This window comes from Talpa europaea, assembly GCF_964194135.1.
Source record: "Talpa europaea genome assembly, chromosome: 1".
Classification (NCBI taxonomy): domain Eukaryota; kingdom Metazoa; phylum Chordata; class Mammalia; order Eulipotyphla; family Talpidae; genus Talpa; species Talpa europaea.
The window spans coordinates 15,277,524-15,294,002 of record NC_140073.1 but is presented as its reverse complement, the minus strand read 5'-3'; the positions used below and the strand labels follow the sequence as shown (position 1 = coordinate 15,294,002).

At 40.0% G+C, this 16,479-nt stretch overlaps 1 protein-coding gene across 5 annotated transcripts in view; it reads left to right on the top strand.

Moving 5' to 3' along the window:
- TTC17 (tetratricopeptide repeat domain 17) overlaps window positions 1-16,479 on the top strand; it is a gene marked incomplete at its 3' end in the record, with an annotated part of 94,432 nt that overhangs the window by 66,218 nt on the left and 11,735 nt on the right. For all 5 annotated transcript variants that reach the window (XM_084246089.1, XM_084246091.1, XM_084246090.1 and 2 more), the window contains 3 exons: window positions 3,051-3,171; window positions 5,293-5,452; window positions 6,698-6,781. In XM_084246089.1, the coding sequence (XP_084102215.1) occupies window positions 3,051-3,171; window positions 5,293-5,452; window positions 6,698-6,781 (365 nt within the window). The remainder of the gene's footprint in view (window positions 1-3,050; window positions 3,172-5,292; window positions 5,453-6,697; window positions 6,782-16,479) is intronic.

Sequence of the window (16,479 nt, the reverse complement as noted above, 5' to 3'; positions counted from 1 at the left end):
AGTTGTGCATAAATACTTTGGAAAAGCACATTTACCTGAAAATCTGGTGTGTGCTTTTCAGAGCTCACAGGTGACTGAAGCCTGTCCCTTGATTCCAGGTTCAGACCCAGTGCTGTGAGTCCAGTGGACTTTCTTTTGCCATAATTAAATAGTAACAGAGTGTCTTTTTAAAAAGTATTATCTCCTGGGGCCTCCCCGGTGGCCCAGCGGTTGAGCGCTGGGTTACGAAGCTGCCCGTGGCCTCTGCGGCGCCGGTTCGATCCCCGGCTGCTCCCCGGCCACCGGAGGAGGGTCCCACAAGGCGCGCAGACCTCTCCTGCCGCCCGCTGCTCCCCTCAGCAGTGTACTTTGGTCCTTCTGCCTGCTCTGCTCCCCGCTCTGGCTCTGGTGAATTCTCTCACCCTCCCACGCTTCTGACTGTACCCAGTGCATGTATAAACAAACAAACAAAACAAAATAAATAAATAAATAAAAACATGCCTCTATTAAAAAAAAAAATTATTATCTCCTTTTTAAAAGGATATTTCCACTGCTTCAGACTTAAAAAATTTAAGGTAAATTCATAAAATGTATCTTATTAATTTGCTGTGAGCCTTTACCTAAGCTGAAAGAGAAGGCACAGCATAAAATATAAAGAAGGGGATCAGCTTGGCTAATCCCAGAGTGAACCATGACTTGTGACAATAATCAGGACTTCAAAAAGGACATTTTGTCATGATTGGAGTCAAAAGCATGAAGTGACTTTACTATTTAAGGAAGAGAGCATGTGTGAACAGATTATAGGAAATGGCACTTTCCCTATTAGGTCTGTCTTCTGCAGGCAGAGGAAGGTGTTCAAACTGTAAAACATCTTCATAAAAATGAAAATTCCAATGGACTGCATAGTAAATATGATGCAATCATAAAAGAAGATTTAGATGGATTCCTACATACTTTTAAGGTGCAGAAGGACTTATAAATCAGAGCGAAAGAGGGAAAAAAAATCATAATTCTGGTACCAGAAAACATCACCGAATAGAAAAGCAAAGGACTAAAACAAAGTAATGTTTGCAGAATATTTGTATATATTTACAGAATACATGATAAACTCAGGATATCAAAGTCATTTAAAGAACACCTATAAATCAATATAAAAATAACATTTCAATAAAATGTGTGCAATGTTCATAGGCTCATTGCCAGATGCACACACAGAATCCTGTACACAAGTGAGCACTAAATATGCAAGAAAGTGTTCAGCCTCACTCATGTCAAAGCATGAACAGTGAGATACCTTCTTTGCTTATCAAATTGTCTCTACATGTATAATACACAGAGAATGTTAGTGAAACAAATGTTGAGATAGTTTGACTGGATGTATTAGGAAAATGTAAAAATATACCAACAATCCTACTTGTCATTTCTTCTAAGTAAATCATCCAACAGGTGCCAAAGGTAGTAGAGATCTGACCATAGTAAAAATGTCCATGCTAGCCACCAGGTAGCTCTGAACGAGCCATGCTTCACTTCTGTGCCTTTGTACATGCTGTTCCCCCTGCCTCAACAACACTAAAAAACCACCTTAAACTTCAAGCTCAAGCTTAAGTGCCATCTCTTCCTCGGTACTCCCGGTGGAATTAGTTGCTCTCTGCTGTGAGCTCAAGAGCAGGTCCAATTCTCTGTTTCCCAGCATCTTACACAGTCCTCAGTGACTCATAATAGATGTTCAATAACTTTTTCAATTGAATTTTTTATTATAAAAATGAGATTTATTGTGAAATTTATGGTGTAGTTCTTCAAGTTGTTAATTAAAACAGGGTTAACTTGAGACTCTTCCAAACTTCTTTTTATCAAGATCAAATCTCAGCTCCTGCCTGTAATTCCTGTTGTTAAATTCCTGCAGTATGAAAAGAATATACAGAACCAGTTTTCCTTCCTGTCCATTCCACTGTAATTCCTTTAGGAGAGCTCTTCCCATTCAAGACTTAGTTCTGATCTTTTCTTGGGAACTGGAAAGGGGATCTGTACATAAAAGTGAGTGCTTATAAATGACATCAATAAACAAAGCTTTAAAAACCCAACTTTAAATAGCCTGGTGATGGGCCTCCTGGGTTGAGCGCAGCACTGTGAAGCTGTTCACAGCCTCTGCAGCGCGGGTTTGATCCCGCCAGCTGGCAAGAGTCCACATGATGCATCAGACCTCTTCTGTCTCGCCCGCTGCTCTCCTCAGCAGTGTATTTCGGTCATTCTGCCTGTTCTGTTCCCTGCTCTGTCTCTGGTGAATCCTCTCACCACCCACCGAGTTCTTGTATGCATAAATAAATAATGTCCTTTTAAAAAATTTTAAAAAATAATAAAACCTGCCTCATGAGATTATAGATTGTGAATCACTTAGCCCCAGAACACAAAGTGAGAGCTCGTAAAATAAATGGAAACCTTTCATTATCATTGTTATTCCCCATCCTGCCGCTTCTCTTTACAGCAGTGGTTCTCTACCGGGGATGATTTTGCCGTCCCCGGCAATGTTTGGTAATATCTGGAGACATTTTTTGGTTGTCACATCTGGAGGAAGGTCCTACTGACGAGGAACAGGTGGAGGCCAGGGGCGCTGCTCAGGACAGAGCCCACAATAAAGTCTCATCCAGCCCGCAGCATGAGGAGTGCTAGAGAAACCTGCCTTGGCGATAGATATTTCTACTCCCTAAGTTAGAGTTGTCTTTATAAAGTCAAAATGTAGAAGGGTAAAAATTAAGTTTGGTATGAGTATTAACAATGAAGAATGTCTTAAATCTTATCTCGCATTGATCTGCCTTAAATCCATTGAAGAACTCATTTATTTTTACTTCACCATCTATCTTGGAGAGCATGGCTTTACTCAAAGGTGATTTTGAGTAAAATTGCTGTGAATGACAAGGCTTTAATTAGTTCTCTAGATGGTAGACATTCTAAAGTCTAGAAGTATGACTGGCACCTGCAGACACAAATGTGGGTGAAGTCATCCCCAGGGCATAAGGCACTGGGGATTCTGTTCCTTTGCCGTTGTGCTGATAGATGACATACTTTGCTTCCAGGAAAAAAGCGTGACTACCAGAGTCTGGGATGGCCCAGCCCAGATGAGTGCGTCAAACTCCGCTGGGTAGAGCTGACAGCCATCGTGAGTACCTGGCTTGCAGTTTCTTCAAAAAACATTGAGTGAGTATCTTAAACCTCTCATGACACTTGTGTGCCGGGGAATCCACGGGACCTCAGCTGACTTCAGAGAGGCCCTTCTTGGTCAGCAGCCACTAGGAGACGCTTCTTTTCTAGGGTTTGGGGGTTCAGAGGATGACCACCACTGGCTTTAGCCCACAGAGAGACTCAACCCAGTGCACTGAAACAGTGAATACACCCCACTTCTTCATGACTTCCCCCACCCTTTGAAGCTGTCCAGAGGTCTTGTATAACTTACTTAACTTAAAAACTGGAATGCTCTCTACAGAAGCACAAAGCTTGTGGTCTCTCACTGACATTGTATGCTTGAAAAGGAGCCAAAGCAAATCTGGATTTAGAGCTACCAAAATACAAGCCAAGCAGCGTTGTCTCTCTGATAACTGCTTTCTGCTCCTTGAACTTTAATTCTCTTGCTGGCCCCTGTCTTACTTAAGTATTGGAGTTCCCCAAGATTTACCACTAAGATTTCTTATTTTATAATCACTCCTCGTCAAACTGATCTTCTCCCAAGAAGTTCTATCCCCACTGACATGTTGACAACACCTAATTCTCAACTCCAAGCCAGACCTTTCTTCAAGGTCCTTAACCCATCTGTCCACTTATCTATCTGACCTCTCTGCCTAGATCTCTTTCAGCATCCCAGACTCAGGAAAACTAAATAATTTCCTTGCCCACTCTCCTTCCAAAGAAACACTTGTTTTATCTGTTTCCATATCTTATTCTTAGTAAGTAGCTCCAGCAGCGCTTAGACCAGAATCCTGGGAGTCATCCTTAACCACTGCTCTCCTTGCCCCTATTCCAGCCTCTTATCAATTCTTATCACTTTACCCTCTGAGTATTTTTCAAAACCATCTGCTTTTCTCCATCTCCACGCTGCCTGCTTAAACCAGAGCACCATCATCTCCACTTAGATTCCTCTGTAGCCTCCGAGTTGGACCTCTTGTTCTATTCAATTCATTCTCTCCACGGTACTCAGAATTCTTCCTCAAATGTAAGTCAAAAAATTCTTCAAGTACTCTTGTAACTTCTTATTGATATTTATAGTGGCCCTTCCTGATCTGCCCCTGCCTGTTTTCCATCTTCAGCTCTGCCCACCCTCCCGTCGAGCCCACACGTGCTGTCTCGTCTGCCAGTGGTGGTGTCCTCACCCCCTTCTCCCTACCTGCTTCGTGTTGGTACTCCTCCTTCTGGTCTCAACATAATTCTTCCTCAAAGAATCCTGCGCTCACCACCCCCCTCCTCCGTCAGCACAGAGGAAATATAAACCCTCCTACAGGGGTACTGACGTCGTACCGTGTGTTTATCTTTTATACCTTATCACCTCAGTAGTAATTGAATCACTCACAAGACTATGACCAATATAACAGCAGGGACCAGGTATGTTTTGTTAATTATTCTAGAGCCGGTATCTGACTGTAATAGGCACTGAGTAAATGATGAATGGGCATCTAATATATGTTAAGCTTTTTTTAACAGCTAGGAATAAAGTTAGGTGATGCCAATTTGTCATGTCAGTATATAAGTAACATTTTGCCTGTATATAGCAGGAAAATGACCATTAGTGGGCCATGAAGGGAATTACTTATATTTTATACACAGATCAAATACGCACAATTTACTGTCTAAACTTTAGATGACTTTGTCTATAAGGACACATGTGCTTCTGTGCATAAAGGGATAGTATTTATTACTATACATACCCTGGAAAAAGAAGCCCTGGAAGAAAACTCAGCCAGCTTAAAGTTACCCCCGCGAGAAAAAGTGACCAGCAGCAGTGGGCAAACTAGACACCACGGTGCGTGGAAAGGAGGGAAAATTACTAAGTTCAGGACTCAGATCCCATCACTGCTACTCTGACCTGGGGTTGACCTCTCTTCTTACATTTGACAAAAATAATTACCAGGCCCTGGAGTCCTTGCACCTGTAAAATGAGAATCAGACTACATAATATCTGAGGTCTCCGAGTCTAAGGTTCTAAGGTTCCAGACCGTCTTTGTAATATATTGATATTACAATCAACTGATTGTAAATGCACACGCTCTCTCTCACTCTTCTCCACCCACTCCAGTTTTCCATGGCTAATGTGGGATCTCTGTTTTCCAGCATCACAGAACACATAGATTTTGCCACTCCGATACAGCAGCCAGCGATGGAGCCTCTCTGCAATGGCAACCTCCCCACAAGCATGCACACCCTGGACCACCTGCATGGGGTGTCCCACCGAGCCAGCCTGCACTACACGGGTGAAAGTCAGTTAACAGAGGTGAGTACCCCACTTTATACAGCCTCTCTATGGTTTTTAACCGCATAGTTAGGTTGCACCTGACAGCAGAAAGCCCAAGTAGCCAGGGAATATTTTTTTTTTGCTTTTGTTTGGCTCATTGTCATCTAGGTGACCTCAGGCCAAGCCTAATTTCTTTCAAGTCCTGGGACTGAACTCATGCTTTTTTTTTTTTTATTACCAGTAAATTTTCATTCTGATTCATTCTTCAAGATGGAGAACTTTCTGTTTGCCTTCAGATAGAGGTTCTTTTAAAAAAGACTTGGGGGGGGCCTCCCTGGTGGCACAGGGGTTAAGACACAACCTATGAAGCTATCCACAGCCACTGCAGCACGAGTTCGATCCCCAGGCAGGGAGCAACCCACATGATGCTACAGACCTCTCCTGACTCACCCGCTGCTCCCTTCAGCAGTGTATTTCAGTCAGTCCTCCTATTTTGTTCTCCAGTCTGTCTCTGGTGAATACTCTCATCCCCGACACATACCTCTCTGTACCCCAGTTCATGTATGCATAAATAAATAGATCTTTAAAAAAAAAAAAAAAAGACTTGGGATAGTTGATTGTCCTATTGTCATTCTTAAGGAGAAGGAGGCGGGCAGGCTCAGTATATACCTAGCAAAGACTGTCCCTAGAGGAATCGGGGAAGCATGCCACAAGTACCCAACAGTAGAGGCTTCGTTAAAGGCTGATATACATGCATATAAGCATATATATGCACATATAAGTAGAGATATAAGATAATATACAATGGAGCCACTAAGAAAAATGTAATAGAAATTCATTTATTGGCATGAAGAAACTTTCGGCATAAATTATGTGAAAATGCAGATGACAGTAAATACTATGATCCCAGACTCTGTGGGAAAAATGACGCCTACTTCTCTATGCATAGAGAAGTATCTGAGTGATATAAAGATAGTAACAGTGCTTGTGTCTGGGTGACAGGACAAATAGCAAATAGTTTTTATTTTCCTCACTGATTTCCAGTGTTGCTATAATGAATGTGTTTTGCATGTCTATAATTTTTGTTAAGTGGAAGAGGATGGAGGAGGTGGTGAAATGGCCTTACACTGTGTCTTCCACAAGACACCTTGCCAACAGAGCCACAGCCTGAGGCCCAGAGAAGCCATCGGCTGGTGCGGTCGTACCCAGCATGACCTCAGCAGTATCATCTAGATCCCTGCTCATTTCCACTCCTCTGATCCACCACCTTCCTCCCTACACCAGGTATTACAAAATCTTGGAAAAGACCAGTATCCACAGCAGTCACTTGAACAGATTGGCACCCGGATTGCCAAAGTTCTGGAAAAGGTAAGTCGCCTGCAGGAAAGCTGGAAGCCTCGTCCTTCTTATCCCTCACTCCAGATCATTTGCCGCTGCGTGGCTCCCGCCCCTTCTGCTAGTTACCTAGCTCTTAGAGACTAAACTCTTCTTAGAGACGAACATGGAATAACCCCACACAGAATGTTTCAGTCACTCTTCCATTACTTTTTCCATCTCTTAACCAGTCCTTTTTTTTTTTTTTTTTTTTGGCTGCTTTGCTCACCCTCTGTGGTGAAACTTACCTAGGCAGTTTTCTCTCCTTTACTCCATTATGGGTATAATAGAGGCGGTGGTCATGTGAACCGCAGAGCCAGGGTGCATGAAGTAAGTCAGGTGTGCTTCTGTGGTGTTTTGGATGATGTTTTGGATGAGAAACACATTGAGTCTGTCCATCTGCTCAACTCTGTGTGACATTTGTGTACATTTAATTACTTTATGGTTGAGAATCTCTCCACATGTTTACTGTATATTACGGAAGAGGTATTAAGTGATTAGAAAGTCAGCTCAACTTCCAGGGATAAAAATGACAGCGCCGTAGTGATAGGAGAATCGCATCCATTTAAGAGGGTGTGGAAGGGGCACAGCAGTCCCTGTTCATAGCAGGTCTGGCTCTGTCTGGTCTGTGAGGCCCGTTCCCCCGATTCCAGGGTAGAGAATATTCCTTGATTAGAGCCTTTTTTGGTTCTCTGTGGTTGGTTTCCTAATCTCTTTTCTCAGTTCTTGGCTCTTCTCTCTGAGCTGTCTTTTCTTTTCCATAAGAAATACTCTATGTGCAGCTAAATAACTTACTCAGTCTGCTTTCTGCCTGTCTGTGTCCCTGACACAACTCCTTAAAAAAAAAAAAATCATAAACTTTGAAATTATAAACCACTTCATCAAACAGAAGCTGCACCCACAGGTCTCTTCAGGAAGGTCCCTTATTGACTTTGAGAATTTAGAGGATCAGTGATGAGACTGACAGCTTCTCAGCAGAAGAGGTAGAAACAGAAGCCAATGTAATAACATCTTTAAAGCTGAAAGAAGAAAACTTAAGCCTCGAAGTCTGTACCTTCAAAAATTCGGATGAAGTTGTGTCCAAACAAAAATACAGAGAATTTGGCACCAGTAGGTCTGTCATGAAAGAAAAACTAAAGGGATTCTTCAGAAAAATGATCCCAGATAGCAATATGGACATACAAGAGGGAATGAAGAACACTGGAAAGAAAAATATAAATGAACAGTAATTACACAAAAATAATAACTGTGGTACCCTGAGGACCTTCAATTTTCTATATAACTAAAAGTCGTGGTAATAACATAAATGATGGGAGCGAAATAGATGGAGTTTAAAAGTCCTAATATTTAATTGGTATCAGCCAAGTAGTAAAAGTAACCATTTGCATTGGATTGTAATAAGTAAGAATGCAGGTTTTAAGCTCTAGGCTAACTACTAAAAATGGTTTTAAAATGTAATTTAATAGAAGAAAATGGGATAATGTAAAACATTTGATTAATCCAAAGAAAATCGAGAAAGGTAAGGACACATAAAAATAAAGTATGAATAGTAAATATATTCTCAGGAATATCAGTAAAGTACAAATAGATTATGTATAGCTTAAGTATTTAGTATGGATTTTTTTTTAATCCAGCTATATGCTGCTTATTATAAACACTTCAAATATTAGGATATTGAAGTATAAAAAGTACAATAGAAAAATATACTATGTAAACAGATTTTATAAAGAAAACTGTCATAGCTCCATTTCTATCAGGAAAATAAACTTCAATGAACAAGGCATTATTAGAACCAGAAGGACTAAAATGAAAAAAATTGATATTGACACATATTGGAGATGTGAGGGAGCAACCAGAACTCTCATACATTGGTAATAGGAAACACTAAAAACTGAAAGATATATGTCACCAACAAACTTGCCCTAAAAATCACTAAAAGGATTTTTTTCAGGCAGAGGGAAAACTATCTCAGAAATATAAGAAAGAATCAAGAGCAGCAGGAAGAGCAACTGTTAGAGTAGATATGAGTATGCTTATACAAAATAATAATGGTAGTGTCTTCTGCGTTTAATATAGCGACATACAGGGGAGCTGCACTGAGCACTATGGGTACTCTTTGGCCCAGTTAGACATTTCACACCCATGCAGTCAGCCTAGCTGGTATGAGCTTCCCTCAGAAAGATGCAGGAAGCCAAGCAGAAGCAGGCATGTGCCTCCAGGGTGAGCCCTCATTTTCCTGCCAAGTGACTGTTCATGTGCAAGGGAATGATTTATTGTGGAAACTGTCCCGGGACAGATGCATCAAGTTCCACAGAAGAACCAGTGTCTTTTATGATAGCCCCCAGGCATAGACTACTAGAATGGGACATGACACATGGTGAGAACCATGATTGAGTAGGTCTAGGGTTGGGCTTGTGAATTTACATTTCTAGTAAGTTCCCAGGTGATACTGGTGATCTGAGGGCAACACTTTGAAACCACTGCCTTAAAAATGGCAGTGATGACAAAGCAAAAGTGCCTCTTGCATTTGCCATTCACAAAAGAACAGGCTCTTCCTATCTTCTTGGCTTCAACTTTAAAAACACTCACATCATTATCTTTTACTATTTCTTCAAAAGCCCACTTGTCCCCTTCGGGAGGTTTTAGTTTACATTGCCATTAATTATCACAGTCAGAAGATGATATTGATGATACTCCATTTTAAGGGTTGAATCAATATGTACTTTCAGAAACCTTAGAACAGTGCCCAAATTGCAGCTGAGTTCTCTTGGTGCTTAGAAACCTCTGTAAGAAGTTTCCCACAAGGCCCCAGATGTGTTCCACACTGCTGCTGTTGTTTCTGCAGCCAGTTTGTATCCAGGTTGCCATGTAGTCCTGTTTGACCTTGTGGACAGGTGCAAAGTAGTACTCCCATGTATGTTCCCCACTTCCCAGGCCTGGGGTTGGGGGCTCATAGGCACTACTCTGTACTGATTGGCTACATATCGGACTCAACTTGGTTCAGAGCCGACGCACAACTCCGCCCCACCACCCGCCCCATCAGATACAGACTGAGTCGCAAACATGGAGTCTCAAGCTCACATGCTTGATGTTCTAACATTATGAGGTTTCCAGAGGAACATAGCTACAAAGTTAACATGAGATTAATTTCCTGTGAATACACATGGGCAATGTGTTAGGTTATAGTCTTAGTCTATAATTCAAAAATGTATATTGCAATTTCTAGGCTAATCACCAAAAGGAAAGTCAAAGAATATATAATGAAAGGAAAACAGAATAAAAACATTTGACTAATGAAAAAAAGAGGCAAAAAAGGAGGACAAAAGAAATATAAAACAGCTGGCTGAAGTATTACACAAATAGTAAGATGATAAGCCCTATGCAAATTTCTCCCACTAGCTGAAAATACAGCATTCCTATGAAACCTTTCTGAAGACAAAACGGCATAAAGCAAAGAAGCAATTACCATTAATTTATATGGAAAAGTTTTGAGTGTTCTCAGATACGAAAAATAAGCTACCAAATCATACCAAAATAACACACAAAACCCAAAATAATACCAATATCCAATGTGAGCAGGAATGACATGACAGGTACTTCACAAGCTAGTGAGGAAGCTTGGCGGTGCTGTTCTCACTACCTGGGGTGCTGCCTCTGTAATGGCTCCCTGCAAAGCAAATGCTGAGTACTGTTTTCATTTTTCACCTTTGTTGTGAAAGCAAAAATCCCCTTTAGTCTTCTTTCAGTCACTGAAAGCAGATACAGTCAGCCCTCCATATTGCCGGGTTCTGGGGATATCCTGAAACCAATCTTCTTCTAACTGAGGAATGACCGAACTGATGTAGGTCTCTCATGGAAGTGAAGTGGCGTAACGTGAACTTTCAAAAACTGGGGAATATGGGGGTATAGCTCAGGGGTAGAGCATTTGACTGCAAAAACTGGGGAATACTTGTATATCAGTAATCACAAAATAAAAGGATCAAGGACTCCAAGTAGAGTACAAACAGTATCAGACTGGGTTAAAATATTGAGCCAAATTATGTGATGTTTGCAAGTGAAACACTTTAACATAAGTCAAAAAAAAAAAAAAACAGGTGGAAACGAGATGGAAAATACAAACAGCAATCAGAAGAAAGCTGATGTGTCTACCTTTGTGTCAGATTGTATGGAATTTAAGGCAAGATGCATTACTCTAGATAAAAATGAACATTCCTGATGGCAAAGTGGTTATTCTATAGGAACATAGAAAAGTGTAAATCTATATGTAGCAATAGTGTAGTTCCAAATTATGTGTGGCAAGCATTGTACATTGACAAATCTAATAAGAGAAACAAATCTATAGTCAAAACATTTTAACATATCTCAAAAGGTGCTAGAACTAAGTAGACAAAAAAATAAGTGAAAATATAGCATATCTTACTAATAAATTTGCCCTGATAGTTATATAATGCTATATTCACTGTGAAAAAAAAATCTCATTTTAAAAAAAGGTAGATGGGACATTTGCCATATTGATCATAAGCTGAATAATAAGCCTCAATTAAATATTAAAACATTGGGAACTCCCCGGTGGCGCAGCAGTTGAGCGCTGGGTTGCAAAGCTGCCCGCAATCTGCAGTGTTGGTTCAATCCCCGGCTGCTCCACGGCCACCAGCCGAGGGTCCCACATGGCACGCAGACCTCTCCTGCCGCCCGCTGCTCCCCTCAGCAGTGTACTTCGGTCCTTCTGCCTGCTCTGCTCCCCGCTCTGGCTCTGGTGAATTCTCTCACCCTCCCATGCTTCTGACTGTACCCAGTGCTTGTATAAATAAATAAATCTTTAAAATAAATAAATAAATATTAAAACATTGAAATCGTTTACTCTCTGATCATGGTGGAATTAACCTTAAAAAAAATCAGAGACAAAAGGATAGATACAAAATCCCGAACTATTTTGGTGACATTAAGCAGTATACCTCTAAATAATCCCTGGGTCAGCTTGTGGGATGTAACTAAAGCAGTGCTTGAGGGAAAGTTTAGATCTAAATAGACATAGTAGTTAAAGGAAAAACAAAAATCAGTGGTCTGTGCCTTTACCTCAAAAAGTTAGAAAAAGAACAAATTAAAAGTACGCTGAGCTATTTCTTGCCCATCACATTGGCAAAAATCCCGAAGTTCAATAGGATACTCTTGGTGAAGCCGGGGGCAGGCATTGTCATACTTTGCTGGTGAAAATGCAAAATGAAATTATCTCCGTAGGGAAGAAATTGCACACATCTAGAAAAATTAAACAATCTTTACCCATGTAGCCAGCAATCCTACTTTTAGGTATCTTTCCTAAAGACACACTGGCACAAAGGTACTATAAACCTACCTATGGATGGGACTGTCTGGTGTAGCCAGATTGTAGTAACAGGTTGGAAACAAACCAAATTGGGAGTGGAAGACATTCATTGTGTTGAACATCACACAATGGAAACTTCTGCAGCTGTCAAAAAGATTGAGAACCATCTCCGTAAACTTCTTTGAGTAGTCTCCAGGATATAGAAAGTGAAGAAAGACAAAGTGAGGGGGAAATTGCATTATTTATCCATTATTAAAATACAAGGTTGAGAGAATATGTAGAGAGAAACAAACATTTTTAAAATGGAAGACTGACGTTAAATATTTTTAAATGGTTTCCATAGAGGGAAGGAAAAGAAGGAAATAGAATGGCAGAGACAGGAAGGGAATCACATTTCCTTGAATCAACATTTTTTTTTTTTCAGTTTTACTTTGAAACCAAATTTTAGCATAATTACAAAAATTAGGAGATTCCTAGTTAAATGAGTTTGTGTATTCAATGTTGGTATAAGCACATCAAGAGGAACTGTTCCACGTGACTTCACGACATTTTGTGTGTGTGTGTGTGTGTGTATCCCTGATGGGATTAATCCTAAGAACAAAGAAAACCTTATATGTTTTCAATAGTACTATTGTTAATAATATTGATACTGTTCTAAGATTGCAGGTATATGTATTTAAAAATACATTATTTTGGTGGGAATATTGACAACTTATTTTGGATGGGGTGAAAGGACATAGAAATGTGAGAATATTGTTAATTGACATCTGTAGTCTTGAACTGTAACTATTAGTAAGAATTTTTTATATATTTTATCAGTATATTTACACATTTCCTAGCTGTGTTTACTGAAAAGCTATAATTAATGATTGGCTTCATACTAATAAGCACCCTTAGTGCACACATTATGATCTCTAGATGCCATTTTCCACTAAAAGGAACCAGAATTCCTTGGAGAAACGGCTCTTAGCAAGCCTGGAAAAGCAAGGAAATTCCAAAGGACAGCATAGGCTGTGTTCAAAGGACTCTGATTTAACTGGAATGCACTCCCATTGGCCTAAGATGGCACAGTTTGAGCAACAAAAAGCAATAAAACAACTGCAACAAATGAAACATATCCCATATATTAAACTACATATATGTCGAATTCCTGAATTCACTTTGAAGATTTGTCCTGGAGGATGTATGAGAACAGCTTGTCTTTTTGTAATGTAAATAATTAGAAAGGGAAAGCATGAATTCTTTCTTTGTAAATGAACTGTACTTTGGGGTAAGCAAATAACTGACGAGGGAAGGTCTCTTTGCTTAGGGGTATTCCAGCTAATAAACTAGGAGTGATAAAATATTCCTCTGTGCAGCCCCTAGCCCATTAACAGTGGTCACTACTAGCTTACTGGCTGCTAACATCATAGACACACAGTGTGGCTCTCAAATAGTTTTGCCTACCCCCCCCCCCCAACCCCTTACTCCCAGAGCAAGTCAACTCTGAATCCAGTCAAGCCTTAACTATCACTTCTGGGCAATAGAGAGACCAAAGGAGCAAGTTAAATGGTTCCCTGAAGATACTATCAGCAGGGTCCAGTCAACAGAAACCTGCATATATAACCATATTTCTTCTACAAAAATTAATTTTAAAATTTAGATGAAGAGAGAATCTAGAGATCAAAAGATACTTAAGGAATACATCAACCAGTTGCAGTGAACGGACTTTGTTAGATTTTGATTCAAATTATAAAAGCAAAGCAAACTTTTAATAAGACCATTGGAAAAAAGAAAACCAGCTGAATAATCAAATACTAAAGATTTTTAAAGATTTTTCAATATGTAAGGAATAATTTACTAAACTTAAGTTTTAAATGTGAATTTTTATCTTTTAGAGATAAAACGCTGATAAATTTAGTGGTGAAATGAGAGGAAATCTGGGATTTGCCTTGAATTAATATGGCAGAAGGTTTAGATAAAATGGAATTGGCCATGAGTTGATAGTGAAGTTGTTGGGTGGTGAGCACATGGGGGTTTATTACACTGCTTGAAATTTTTCATTATAAAATATTTAAAAGAGTTGATCTCAGAGTGAGCAAATGAAATATCAGAAATGAGTAAATTAAAGAAAAAGACACATTTTATATAAAAAATACGCTTACGTTCAAATACTTAGTGGATAAGTTACATTAGATACAATTCACAGCCAGTCAATTGCAAGATTTGTATTAAAAATAACCTGGAACATTACAGAGACAAGCCAGCAAACTTCAGAAATCACCCTGTATCCCGAGCAAGATAAATACAAAGAAATCCAAGATGGTGCCAAATCTGAGGACCCTCCATGACCTAATGGGAAGACCCGAGTGCCCCCTGGAGAGGGACAGGGTGATTCATAGCCAGTGACAGTGTTGTGACCACTGGCTCCACTTCAGGCAGCAGATTCAGAATGAGATGTTTTTGTCTGAAAAAGTACTTTTTTAATTCCATCAGTTTAACCACCTCATCATTAATAAGTGATGGATACATCAAAATAAAATATTCACACTCCATTAGGAACTTCTGTAAAACTGAGTCATGAACAGATTTTTTCCATACTGTTTCTGGACATTGGCTTTGAAAACACGAATTAAATTTTTGAAAGAAAAATATTCACATCTAGATACTTAGAGTAAAATTATGAAAACAAAGACATAATTCTAAAAACATTTTTTCAGGTAGGATACTATTGGGGGATGGGAAACATTGGGTATTTCAGAAGAGCAACTTTAATTTTGGGAATTGATTACATGGTTGGGGAGGGCTGAGGTCAACCAGCGATGCCAATGGTGGGAAAGAGCTCCCCTCCCCTGGAATGAGAGAAGAAGGCTAGCTATTGAGGTTTTCAGAGGAGTGCTGGTAGGAACTGGAGCCGCCAGTGCAGCCAGAGCAGAATGACATCGATGGGAGCAATATGTAAGGGAGGGAAAGAGCCCTTCTCTGCCTTCCCTTGCCATCTCCTGGTGCACAGCTTTGCAGACCCTAACAAGAAGACTGCTCGCCAAGGAGTTCCAAGCATAGGATCACAAAGCAGATGACAGAATTTTGGATTTGCACCTGACAGACAATAGCTTAATAAATTCAGAACAGCCATCCATTCATTCAGAGACGCAGTAATGACCTACAGTTTGCTGAATATTGTCTAAGTGCTTGAGACAAACCAGTGAAGAAAAATGTAGACAAAAATCTCTGCCCTTGTCAGGACAGAGAAGACAGATCTCCTACAGAGGAATGATGGCTGGAATGAAAGCCTACTTCATAGCAACTGTTAAAGTCACATCGCGGTGTTGAGAGTGTACTGGACCCCCAAGACACAGAACTGGAAGGAGAAAGAGCTAGAAAAAGTTTCCTACCAAGAGCCTCACCCTAAAGGAACTTTTCCTTTGATGGCCTCAGAAGGTTGTCTGAGACCAAAAAGGAGTTGCCAAGCCAACAGGACAATAAACAGGCATGCAAACCCAGACATTGTTTGCAGAAAATAATAGTTTGTGGGATTTTAGAGGAAATGACTAAACTGAAAGACTGCATAAAAGAGAATGTACATTTGAGAGTGGGATGATCAGAGTTAAGGTGTCCAAAGGCCTTTTGATTAGAGAAGTACAGTTGTTTCTGAAAAATTTATTCTTTTTTTTTTTTTGACACAACATAATCATTCAATGAACTGTTTTTTTTTTTAATAAATTTTATTGTTATATTCCCCATACAATTGCAGCCCCCCCATTCTGACCCCAATCCCTCCCCTCCCGCCCCCGCCCCCCTAAAAGTATCTCTGGTTCATAGTTTTTTGTTGATTTTGATTTTCACTTTCTTATATTCATTTTCCTGGTCCCTTATTTAAGTTTTCTAGATTCCTGCTATGAGTGAGACCATCTGGTATTTTTCTTTTTCTTTTTGGCTTATTTCGCTGAGCATGATCCCTTCCAGCGCCATCCATGTTGCTGCAAATTGCATGTGTTTATCTTTTTTAATTGCTGAGTAATATTCCATGGTATATATGTACCACATCTTCTTGATCCAGTCATCTATTTTTGGGCATTTGGGTTGTTTCCAAAGCTTAGCTATTGTAAACAGTGCTGCTATAAACATAGGGGTGCAGGTGTTCTTTGGAATTGATGTTTCTGTGTCCTTTGGGTAAATACCTAGGAGTGGAATTGCTGGATCATATGGGAGCTCTATGTTTAGTAGGTCCAGAAATCTCCACACAGCTTTCCACAGTGGTTGGACCAGTTTGCACTCCCACCAACAGTGCAGAAGAGTTCCTTTTTCTCCACACCCTCGCCAACATTTGTTGTTGCTAGTTTTTTTAATATGTGCCATTCTCACTGGTGTAAGATGGTATCTCGTGGTA